This window comes from Cotesia glomerata, linkage group LG3 (genome assembly GCF_020080835.1).
Source record: "Cotesia glomerata isolate CgM1 linkage group LG3, MPM_Cglom_v2.3, whole genome shotgun sequence".
NCBI lineage: Eukaryota > Metazoa > Arthropoda > Insecta > Hymenoptera > Braconidae > Cotesia > Cotesia glomerata.
Window position 1 is genome coordinate 11549119 of NC_058160.1, and position 11740 is coordinate 11560858.

The following is an 11740-nucleotide window of genomic DNA, read 5'->3' on the forward strand; positions in this document are numbered from 1 at the left end:
CTGTGTCAATCGTTTTCTGATTTATCACGTATAATACGCATTTACTTTAATACTTAAAAATTTTCATTAAATATTATTAGTTTCATTAATTTCAATTACCAATTAAATTCTCGATTCATTAAATTTCATTAGTAATTATTCAGTGAGTTAAATAAATCAAAATTAATAAGTGACGCCACGCGGTTATTGCGCGCCATATTGAGAAAGGATTGCATCAGCCACGCGGCTTTAGTCAATCCATAGTTAATACGCAATACTTATAATAAATTACATTAAATTCATCGTTCGACATTTAACCATCATTCAATCAAATCAAATTTCATCAATTATACAATTCTGACGTCAAATTATCTAATTAGTTCCTACACTAATAATTATAATCTATCAGTATTTACACTGACGTTGTACGTCGATTAATTAGTATTGCACTATCAATCGACTCTAGTTAACTTAAAAGTTAGCGTCAATTCACGAATTCTGAATTAATACATTTTGCGTTTCTAAGAAGGTTGAGCTCACCTCGTGTTGATTGCGACGGCAATTTACACACAGTCTTATTCGCACTACACGCTTTGCGTTCTTACTTGTACATTTTTTCATTCGAGGAGGTTTTTTCTCAGTGCAACTGAGTTTTCCTCCTCTGGGGATAAATAAATCTTCATCTTATTCCCCTACAAATTGATACACAATTTATTTAATATCCTTATCCCAAATTAACTATAATTTTCAAAACAATTACGGAAACTATCCTAAGTGGATAGTTTTCGACAAAACATTTGGTGCCTCCTGTGAGGTTTGAAGTGCACACGAACCCTGATTTGCGAAGACGAGCAAGACGATCCAAGGATCCAATCACTACACCACCCAGCTGCTGCCAGCATCGTTGGACTTCAACACATATGAGATAAGTTTTTGAATTATTAAAATTTATTCAATACTAACTATCATATCACTTTATCACTTGACAATATATTCAACTTATTCATTTGTAATTTTAATTAATTGTCTAAGTTTGACTGACGGATTGGTTGTCACTAGGCAATCAATTTATCAATCGAATAGTGCAATTGGTTATCATTTAAATATTTACGTACGTTATTATTCTTATTATTTACGTATAATTTAATTTAATTAATTATTTAATAATCGACAATTAATTGGTCATTGTATGGTGACTAGTTATTTTTCGACAGAATAATTAATTATTAGTTAATCTCTATCTTCATTATTAATTCTCAAATTATTTATTATTAATTATAATTAAGTGTTTAAGTCGTTTCTTAGATAAATTGATCACCACAAGTAATCTATTTATTATAGAAATAAGACAATTAATTATCAATTAATATTTATCACGATTATTATTACTGTTATTTTTATAAATTTATCACAAAATGGATAACCCAAGGGTTTCTTTAGAACAAAAACGCGTAATGATAGCTTCGAAAATTACTAAACTTCAGGATGAACTAACAGCTGAAGGTGTTAAAACTAAGTCCATTAACTATCGCTTTACAAAAGTAAAGGAATTATTTGAACAATATGAAAAACTTATTGAGAAACTCGAATTAACTACACCAGAGGATAATGAAGTAAATCTCGCGGAAGACGTTCGTACATTATTTTACGATCTTATGGATCAGTTTGAAAAGTTAACTCAATTGAATAGAATTAACCATAATAATTCACATAATGCAAACATTAGTACGAATAATACTACAGCGGGAAATACTACCTTTGTTGAGACTCAGCGACTTGCTAAACTCCCTACTACTGATTTACCTAAATTCGATGGTAATTTTGAAAATTGGCTATCTTTCAAAAACACATTTAAAACACTTATTGATACACGTAATGATCTTGATGATCTAAACAAATTTTTATACCTCCGCGGATGTTTAATTGGCTCAGCAACTAACAAGCTAGCGCTTTTTGATGCGAGTGCAGAGAATTATATTAAAGCTTGGGATTTTTTAACTAAAACATATCAGAAGAAAAGAGCATTAATTTGTAAACATTATGACTCGATACTTAATCTTAATACAATTTCGATCCCAACAACAGATAATTTAAACAAGTTGATAGATGATGCTCGGCAACATATAAATAATCTACAGTCGTTTCAAATTAATATTACTGAATCCTTACTTGTACGAATATTAGAAAATAAGTTACCATCAGAAATTAAAAACAAATGGCAAGAAACGTTCACTGACAACGACACTCTCCCAACATTCGAATCATTTTGTGAATTTATCTCAAACTTTGCCTTCAGACTTAGTACACACAGACCCGATAAACATCGCGATTCCGATCATTCTTCCAAACGAAGACGTAATGAACACTCGAATAATAATTTGAAGAAACAAAAAACTGACACGCCAGTTCGAGCTTTAGTGACAACCTCCTCTTCTGCCTGCCCATGTTGCAAACATTTACATCCACTCTATAAATGTCACACATTCAATGCATTAACTGTAGGAGAACGCATAAAATTCGTAAAATCTAGTAAACTCTGCAATAATTGTCTTCGCGTACACCAGGGAAACTGCACTTCTAGCAGATGTCGAGTCTGTAAGAAATTCCATCATACTGCATTGCACATTAATCAAAATGCAACTCAACAAACAAATAATGCTAACGTATCAAAACATGATTCTGCCAAAATCGAATCACCCGCTACTGTAACAACTGATAAGGGATCTACAGCTTGACTAGTCGTTCATAATTATACAACCATACTTAGAACACCGCGTTTTCAATTGATGATGAGTGCTCTCATCCAGATGCGTGATTCAGCAGGTAAATTCATACAAGCTCGCGCTTTACTTGATACCTGTGCAACAGCTAATTTTATTACTGAAAATTTGACTAATAAATTAAAACTTCCTATGCAAAATTGTTCTATTCCAATCGGGGCTGTTAATGGAATGCAAACCCTTTCAAAACATGTCGTACAAATAAATTGTAAATCTTTAAACGATAAATTTCAAAGAACATTGTCATTTTTAACCGTTGATGAAATTGCAGAATTAAGTCCGAATGAAATGTTTCCACGTAATAAAATATGCATACCTAAAAACATAATACTCGCTGATCCACAATTTCATATACCAAGACCTGTAGATGTCCTTATCGGTTCAGGTACCACACTTTCTCTTCTATCTGTCGGACAGATTAATCGCTCACAAAATGATTGTGATTTAATACTACAAAAAACACAACTGGGCTGGGTCGTAGCGGGGGGAGTCAATAATGATAAAGATGTATTTCCTGTAACTTGTCAATTAACTGATCTATCGAGTCAATTAACCAAATTTTGGAATATTGAAGACCTAGGTTCTAATGATTCTCGATCCTTTGATGATTCTACGTGCGAGACCTATTATCAAAATAACACTACTCGCGATACTGACGGTAGATACGTAGTAAAATTACCTTTTCGCGTAGACGATGTCGATTTCGGAAATTCTAAACAACTAGCTTATAAAAGATTTCTATCCTTACAGAGGAGATTAAATTCAGATTCCTCATTAAAGGCTGAATACATTAAAGTCATGAACGAATATATCGATCTTGGCCACATGGTACACGTACCGGATGATAGTGGACCTGGGTATTATATGCCCCATCATCCGATAATTAAAACATCTAGTACTACCACCAAGGTACGCGTTGTATTTGATGCTTCAGCTAAAACCGATAAAGGTATCTCATTGAATGAAGTTCTACTAACTGGACCTACTATACAAGACAATCTCTTCACTATTATTTTGCGTTTCCGCACCTTTGTTTATGCTATGACTTCTGACATCGCTCAAATGTATCGGCAAATCTGTATTCATCCGGATCATCACAAATTTCAACGAATTCTTTACTATCATAATAACAATATTAGCACTTTTGAACTTAAACGAGTTACGTTCGGGGTTTCTGCAGCCCCATTTTTAGCTATACGCACCGTAAACCAACTTGCTGATGACGAATCTCATAATTTTCCTGTAGCTTCAAAAATATTAAAACGAGATCTTTATGTCGATAATCTATTAACTGGATCTAATTCTTTGACCGAAATTTTAAAATTGCGTGATGAAATCATTCAACTGGTGCGAAAAGGTGGATTTGAACTCAGACAATGGGCTTCAAATCATCGACATGCACTGGATAATTTCGATCAAAGAACTTTAGATTTGGATTGTGCTATCAATGATGATCCAATTTCTAAAACTTTAGGCATTGCATGGAATTCTCTAACGGACGAATTTATTTACACAGTCAAACCAATTGACTCGTCGCGAAAAATAACTAAGCGAACCATCTTATCTGATATTGCAAAAATTTTCGACCCTATCGGAATTCTGGGTCCTATAGTATTAGCGGCAAAAACTATCATTCAAGAATGTTGGAAATTAAAGGTCCACTGGGACGAAGCGGTCCCACAAGAGCTACATTTACACTGGTGTAAATTTGCTGAACAATTACCTCTGATTAAAGATTTTTCTATTGAGCGCAATATTTTACTTCCCAATCCGACTGACATACAATTGCACGGATTTTGTGACGCTAGTAAAGTGGGCTATGGTGCTTGTATTTACATAAGATCAGTAAATAAACGCGGAAACGTACTCACAAAATTAGTTTGTTCTAAATCTCGAGTTGCTCCCATCAAAGATGTTACAATTCCAAAATTAGAATTATGCGGAGCATTATTACTTGCTAAATTATATAAAGACACAATTCCCTCCTTTGACTTTGATATTTCTAAAGTTACGTTTTGGTCCGATTCAACTATTGTACTTCAATGGCTCAAACGGTCTCCTAACTCTCTGAAGGTCTTTGAAGCAAATCGCGTAACAAAAATTCAAACTCTTTGCAGTAAAGTCGAATGGCGACATGTTAGAACCAAAGACAATCCGGCAGATTGTTTATCTAGAGGTCAACTTCCTTCTGAATTCTTAAATAACAAAATGTGGTTAGAAGGTCCCACGTGGCTCTCACAGGACTCTCTTAATTGGCCTAACTTAAAGCCTGCTGTTCCTTCCGAACTTCCAGGTACTCGAAAAATTACCTGTTTAGTAGCCACTACTGAGAATTTGTTTAAACGATTTTCATCATATTCCAAACTTATAATTTCCCTTTCTTATTGTTTACGAATGTTAAAAAATAATGCCTTCAAATACAAATCTTTAAGCGTAGAAGAAAAATTATCAACTGAAATAAAAATCCTGACTATGATTCAAAACGAACAATATCATTATGAAATCGAACAAATTAAGGAAACCGGAGAGACTAAGAACTTACGATTGCGATGTCTCAATCCATTTATCGATTCAGATGGACTACTGAGAGTGGGAGGTCGTTTGAAACATGCTCCTATATCTTTTTCAAAGAAACATCCTATTTTATTACCTTCACGTCATTATGTTACCGATTTAATTATTAGAGAAACTCATGAAAAATTATATCATTCAGGTATACAGAGTACGCTTTCAAATCTTAGACACAAATTCTGGCTACTAGACGGTAAAAACCAGATCCGTAAAATTGTAAAAAATTGTGTCACATGCATTCGACATCAGCCTGTAATACTGCAATGTAAAATGGCTAATTTACCTAGATCTCGAGTCACCGAATCAGCGGCATTTTCCCACGTGGGTGTAGACTACTTTGGACCGCTCTTTATTAAAGAACGTAAATTCAGAAACAGAACAAAAATTAAAGTCTATGGATGCGTCTTTGTTTGCATGGCTACTAAAGCTATACATTTAGAAATTGCTAGCGATTTAACAACAGAAGGTTTTCTCGGGGCATTTGGTCGTTTCATTGGTCGACGAGGAGTTCCAACTCACGTCTATTCGGACAATGGTACTAATTTTGTAGGCGCAAATAATCAATTGAGAGAATTGTATGTGTTATTTAATTCAAAATCCCATCAAAATTCCGTTAACGAATATGCTGTACGCAAAAACATTATCTGGACGTTCAATCCTCCACTATCTCCTCATTTTGGTGGTATTTGGGAAGCAGCGGTAAAATCCTTCAAACACCACTTTAAACGAGTGGTAAAAGACCAACTTCTCACTTTCGAAGAATTGAATTCTCTAACCATCCAAATAGAATCTATACTAAATTCTCGTCCTCTCTGTTCTCTATCTAGTGATCCTAATGATCCTATTGCCTTGACGCCTGCTCATATTTTAATAGGACGTCCTCTCACAATGCTGCCTGAAAATGATTTTTCTGATGTTCCAGATAACAGACTCAATGTTTGGCAATTCATTATCAAGGCTAGACAAGACTTTTGGAGACGTTGGTATTTGGAATACCTCCATGAACTTCAAATTCGGCAAAAATGGCATTCCTCTCAAGGAGAAATTTCAATCAATCAAGTCGTCTTATTGATGGATAAAAACCAACCATGTATGCGGTGGCAGCTGGGAGTGGTGGTCGACATTCATCCAGGAGATGATGATGTGACAAGAGTAGCTTCAATCCGAACGGCTCAAGGGATATACAAACGAAATATCACTCTACTATGTCCTTTACCAATCAATTCTTGAATTTTATAAAATCAAACATTGTAATCATGTAATGTAACCAATTGTAAACACTATTCATACCATCTTGCTCAGCCTTCGCAACGGGGGGAGTATGTTTAACCGATAGAAAAAACATTCAATAAAAATTTATAAGAGGAGTTGCGCCTTCGGGCTTGATCGCTCCAACTCGTGAAAATTCGTGTCACACCATGGCTGTCGCTCATGCGCGCTTTGGTTAGCGGGAGAGAAGCCGGTTCACGTGGCCGGCGGCAAGCAGTTGTGCTTGGACGCTTGTACTAGTACGACTACTCTGTGTCAATCGTTTTCTGATTTATCACGTATAATACGCATTTACTTTAATACTTAAAAATTTCATTAAATATTATTAGTTTCATTAATTTCAATTACCAATTAAATTCTCGATTCATTAAATTTCATTAGTAATTATTCAGTGAGTTAAATAAATCAAAATTAATAAGTGACGCCACGCGGTTATTGCGCGCCATATTGAGAAAGGATTGCATCAGCCACGCGGCTTTAGTCAATCCATAGTTAATACGCAATACTTATAATAAATTACATTAAATTCATCGTTCGACATTTAACCATCATTCAATCAAATCAAATTTCATCAATTATACAATTCTGACGTCAAATTATCTAATTAGTTCCTACACTAATAATTATAATCTATCAGTATTTACACTGACGTTGTACGTCGATTAATTAGTATTGCACTATCAATCGACTCTAGTTAACTTAAAAGTTAGCGTCAATTCACGAATTCTGAATTAATACATTTTGCGTTTCTAAGAAGGTTGAGCTCACCTCGTGTTGATTGCGACGGCAATTTACACACAGTCTTATTCGCACTACACGCTTTGCGTTCTTACTTGTACATTTTTTCATTCGAGGAGGTTTTTTCTCAGTGCAACTGAGTTTTCCTCCTCTGGGGATAAATAAATCTTCATCTTATTCCCCTACAAATCGATACACAATTTATTTAATATCCTAATCCCAAATTAACTATAATTTTCAAAACAATTACGGAAACTATCCTAAGTGGATAGTTTTCGACAAAACACAATCTCGTGGTCAAAAGATGGCGCTTAATACGTTTATGATGAATTTGAAAGAAGCTAATTATTTTGATGTTACGAATAAACTCTAATTCATTAAATTAATAAATAAATTCTAAATTAATGAAAATATCGATTAAACTGTTTCTCTGGTACAAAAAATAACTATCCGAACATATGCATGAGAGTGTAAAAGTAAATACATGCAATTTCAAAAAAAAAAAATTTTTAAATTAAGAAAAAAAATAGATCGAAACGTCTGTCCACGATCGGATTGGTCTAAAAACTCTCTATATTTGTCCAAGTTTTCGTGAGAATTTTTTTCAAAAAAATCGAAGGGGGCATACATTTCGAAAAAATGTTTTTTTTTGCTTAAAACTTAAAAAAAATAGTAATAAATCAAAGAAGATCAAAGAGGTATTTTTTTCTTGAAAGAGCATTGAAAAAAAATTTTGAAAAAAACGAGACCCCGATAGCTGTATTTTTCGCGAAGTTATAGCTCTTTCAAAACATCAATATCTCAGAAACGGGTGGTCAAAAAAATTTGAAAAAATTCATGAAGGTGTTCTTTGACGGTATTGAAAACATAAAATTTTTAAAAAAATTGGAGGGGTCGACCTAAAAAAGTGGCTGATTTGGTATGGAATGCCCCTTATATATAATTATACATAATTATATAGGGCCATTTTTTATTTATAATTATGTTATATAATGATATATAATTTTTTCTACCCGGGCGGGTATATAGTCTGATATACATATATCAAGGCATATATAGTCTAGTATGGCCAATTTCGATATCAGGCCTGATTTGGACGGTTTATATCAGGCCTCATATAGTCTGATCAGAAAATTTTTTCACGGGTATGCAATAAATATATCTATCTATCTATAATTTTTATGATCGCAAGGTTTAGAAACGACTAGTTTTTAGAATCCTGAGGTTTACGAACGGCTAATTTTATTAATTTCCAAGTTCAGAATCAGCTAATTTTATTAATTTCCAAGTTTAGAATCGGCTCATTTTATTAATTTCCAAGTTTAGAATCGGCTAATTTTATTAATTTCCAAGTTTAGAATCGGCTAAATTCAAGTGGCGAGATTTTCAATCGGCTAAATTTATTATTTTCCAATTTCTTAATTTCATTTTTTAAAATAATTCTTTCTTTCAACTGTTTATATTTTACTGAATTGATTTGAAAGAATTTTAATAATACTTTTTTTTTTTAATTCGGCTATTTTAAAGCTAGCGTTATTATAATAATTCCAAGTTTTTAACTTGCTGATTTTAAAAACGGCTTTATTTGGAAATTTTATTTTTTTACATGGACGTTTTTTCTTTTGTCAAATTTTATTACAGGCATAAATTATCTTTGAAATTATTTATATTTTTCTCATTTTAGTGATATCGTTTTTTACGTTTCGCTAAATTTACAAACGGCTAAATTTACAGATTTCAAAGTTTAGAGTTTCGAAACGACCAAATTCAGAAGTGGCAAAAAAACTATAAACATAGAAACCTACCCGAATTAATGCATGCGACTGTACATTCTCACACACACACACACACACACACACACACACACACACACACTCGGGGTAGAAGAGATACTGCTACCGGGCGCGTCTCCCCGAGCGGATGGGAGAACGCTCGCTGTCCTTGGATGACACTCAATCTCTTAGTTGATGAGGTACAGCGGGTAGGAGCCAAGCAAAATAACCAAACAAAATACGCTCCCGAGGACAAAACTCCCCTTTAATGGGTTGGTCGCACTAACTGACCTAACAAGACGATCGTTCTCTGCTGTGACCCACTGGGAGTGACCGGAACCTGTATCGTAGTTTCCGACGATGCAGGCCACGGCTGATGTGAGCTTGCTCTACCGAGGTGTAAGTTGCAGCAGTGGATCAGGAGCCAGCCACTTCGGGCCTTGATCAGGAAGTACGCAGTGAGTGTTAGAGATCGGAATCTTCACCGCTCCGAGCGAGTCTAGTTCGTCCGTGTATTCCGGGACTGGCTAAGTGTCGGCTAGGCCTCAGGGAACTGGGGTAGGAGTACTATCTCCGAGGGTACACCCGTTCCTAGTTATGGCAACCCGCTCCACTCCGTACGATGCGCTGGTAAATTAAAAAGTATGAGTAATGCACAGGAAACAAACAAGAGTGAAAACGGGCCTCATGCCCAGCAAGACGCACTGCTACTTAGTGCAAAGATGAAGAGGACAGATGCGCTGGCACATCTGGAGAAGCTAGTCAGTGGACTGCAGGACTTTCTCCAAACCAAGCAAAATGTCCACAAGGAGATTAAGTCGAAGTCGACGAACATCTGCAGTGCCCTGAGAAGGTTCAAAAAACTGGACCAAGAATGGCAGGAGATCCAACAACAACACGGTAATATCGTGATGAAGACGAGTGTGACAGCAGTTTCACCAGCAAAAGCCGACACGTTTGTCGAGGAGATGGACACAGGTGGCGAGGGTGACGTCGAGTCAGTTGTCGAAGACGGAGAGGAAACTGGAACTGATATCAGGCCCGGGAAAAGGAAAGAACGAAATTCCCCAGACTCAATGACCAGCCGTACTAAGAAGAAGAAGGACCTTAAACCAAGTCCCCCGAAAAACGCGGTAACACAGAATGGCGGAAAAAAGGAGGTGAATGAATAGCAAAAAGTCCAGTCAAGGAAGTTCAAGAGAAAGCAAGCAGTAAAAAAGGTCCAGAAGCAACCGCCGAAGGAGTCCAGGCCAGAGCCTAATCGGAAAGAACCGCGCAAACGGATCAGGCCGGACGCACTGATCATCCGCCCCGCAGAGACGGCAAAGTATGCTGAAATTCTGAAGCGAATAAAGCAGGACGTCCCTGACGAACAGGTCCGTACTACAGTGGATAAGATCCAAAGAACTAGGACCGGGAACTTGCTGATTACGCTTTCGAGGAAGAGCGCTGACCGAGGCCAAGCCTTACAGAAGACCATCGCGGACATCCTCCAAGGAGACGCGAAGGTAATCTGCAAAGGGCCACAGGAAGACGTCGAAATCCGAGATCTTGACGGTACCACAACCAAGGAGGATATTCAGGCTGCCTTGCAAACGGAAATCGGAGAAACCTGTGAGATACCACTAGGGACAATTAAGATTCATAAGGCCTACAGAGGTACTCAGACAGCTGTTGTGACACTACCAGCAGCTGCAGCGCGGAAGATATTGACAGGAAGCGGTAAAGTCCGGATCGGCTGGGCCAACTGCCGAATCAGAGCTACGAGGAGAGCAATCCAATGTTTCAAGTGCTGGCACTTTGGACATCTTGGATCCCAGTGCAAGAGCAATGTGGATCGGTCTAAGCTATGTATTAGGTGCGGACAAAAGGGACACAAGATTGCTGAATGCAAAAACCCAGCGAAATGTGTATTATGCGCGGATCAAAGTGCGGAGAACTCGGCTCATCATGCCGGCGCATCCAGGTGCCCAGTATTTAAAGAGGCACTTCAGAAGATAACAAACAAACAGACATGAAGATATTGCAGCTAAATCTAAACCATTGCGAAGCTGCACATGATCTGCTTATGCAAACAGCAAGAGAACTAGAGTTAGACTTAGTAATGATAGCAGAGCCATATAGATACCTGAATACCCAGCCTTGGGAATCTGACAGCACCACCAAGGCTGTCATCTGGTCTTGTGGTAAGCATCCCTTTCAGAGTGTAGTTAACAATGATAATGCCGGCTTTGTAGCAGCAACAGTTAACGGCATCCGTTTCTACAGCTGTTATGCACCACCTAGCCTATCCATTGTTAAATTCACTGAATTCTTGGACAAACTGACCGAGGACGCCAAGCAGCATTATCCGGCCGCGATTGCCGGTGACTTCAACTCCTGGGCAGTAGACTGGGGCAGCAAGCAGACAAATGCACGAGGAAAAGCACTCCTAGAAGCTTTCTCTACACTAGATGTAGTCCAGCTCAACAGTGGTGATACGCCAACCTATACTAAAAGAAAAGCAAGCTCTATCGTAGATCTCACTTTCATCAGCAGCAGTCTCATCAGTGGGAAATACGACTGGAAGGTGATGGATATCTACACAGCCAGTGACCACAAGGTAATTCTCTGGGAAATATCACATGACCG

The 11740-nt window shown here is 36.9% G+C and overlaps 2 protein-coding genes across 2 annotated transcripts; both read left to right on the forward strand.

The window, feature by feature from the left end:
* Positions 1-1394: 1394 nt before the first annotated feature.
* LOC123260628 lies at positions 1395-2714 on the forward strand. The gene has a single exon (XM_044721843.1). The coding sequence runs from the start codon at positions 1395-1397 to the stop codon at positions 2712-2714; it is 1320 nt and encodes a 439-aa protein (XP_044577778.1).
* Positions 2715-2768: 54 nt separating this feature from the next.
* LOC123260629 lies at positions 2769-6560 on the forward strand. The gene has a single exon (XM_044721844.1). It carries the CDS (start codon positions 2769-2771, stop codon positions 6558-6560), a length of 3792 nt encoding a protein of 1263 aa, XP_044577779.1.
* The last annotated feature ends 5180 nt before the right edge of the window (positions 6561-11740 follow it).

Excerpts from the sequence above, each read along its gene's own strand:
- LOC123260628 (XM_044721843.1), top strand. The coding sequence starts at position 1,395 with ATGGATAACCCAAGGGTTTCTTTAGAACAAAAACGCGTAATGATAGCT.
- LOC123260629 (XM_044721844.1), top strand. The coding sequence starts at position 2,769 with ATGAGTGCTCTCATCCAGATGCGTGATTCAGCAGGTAAATTCATACAA.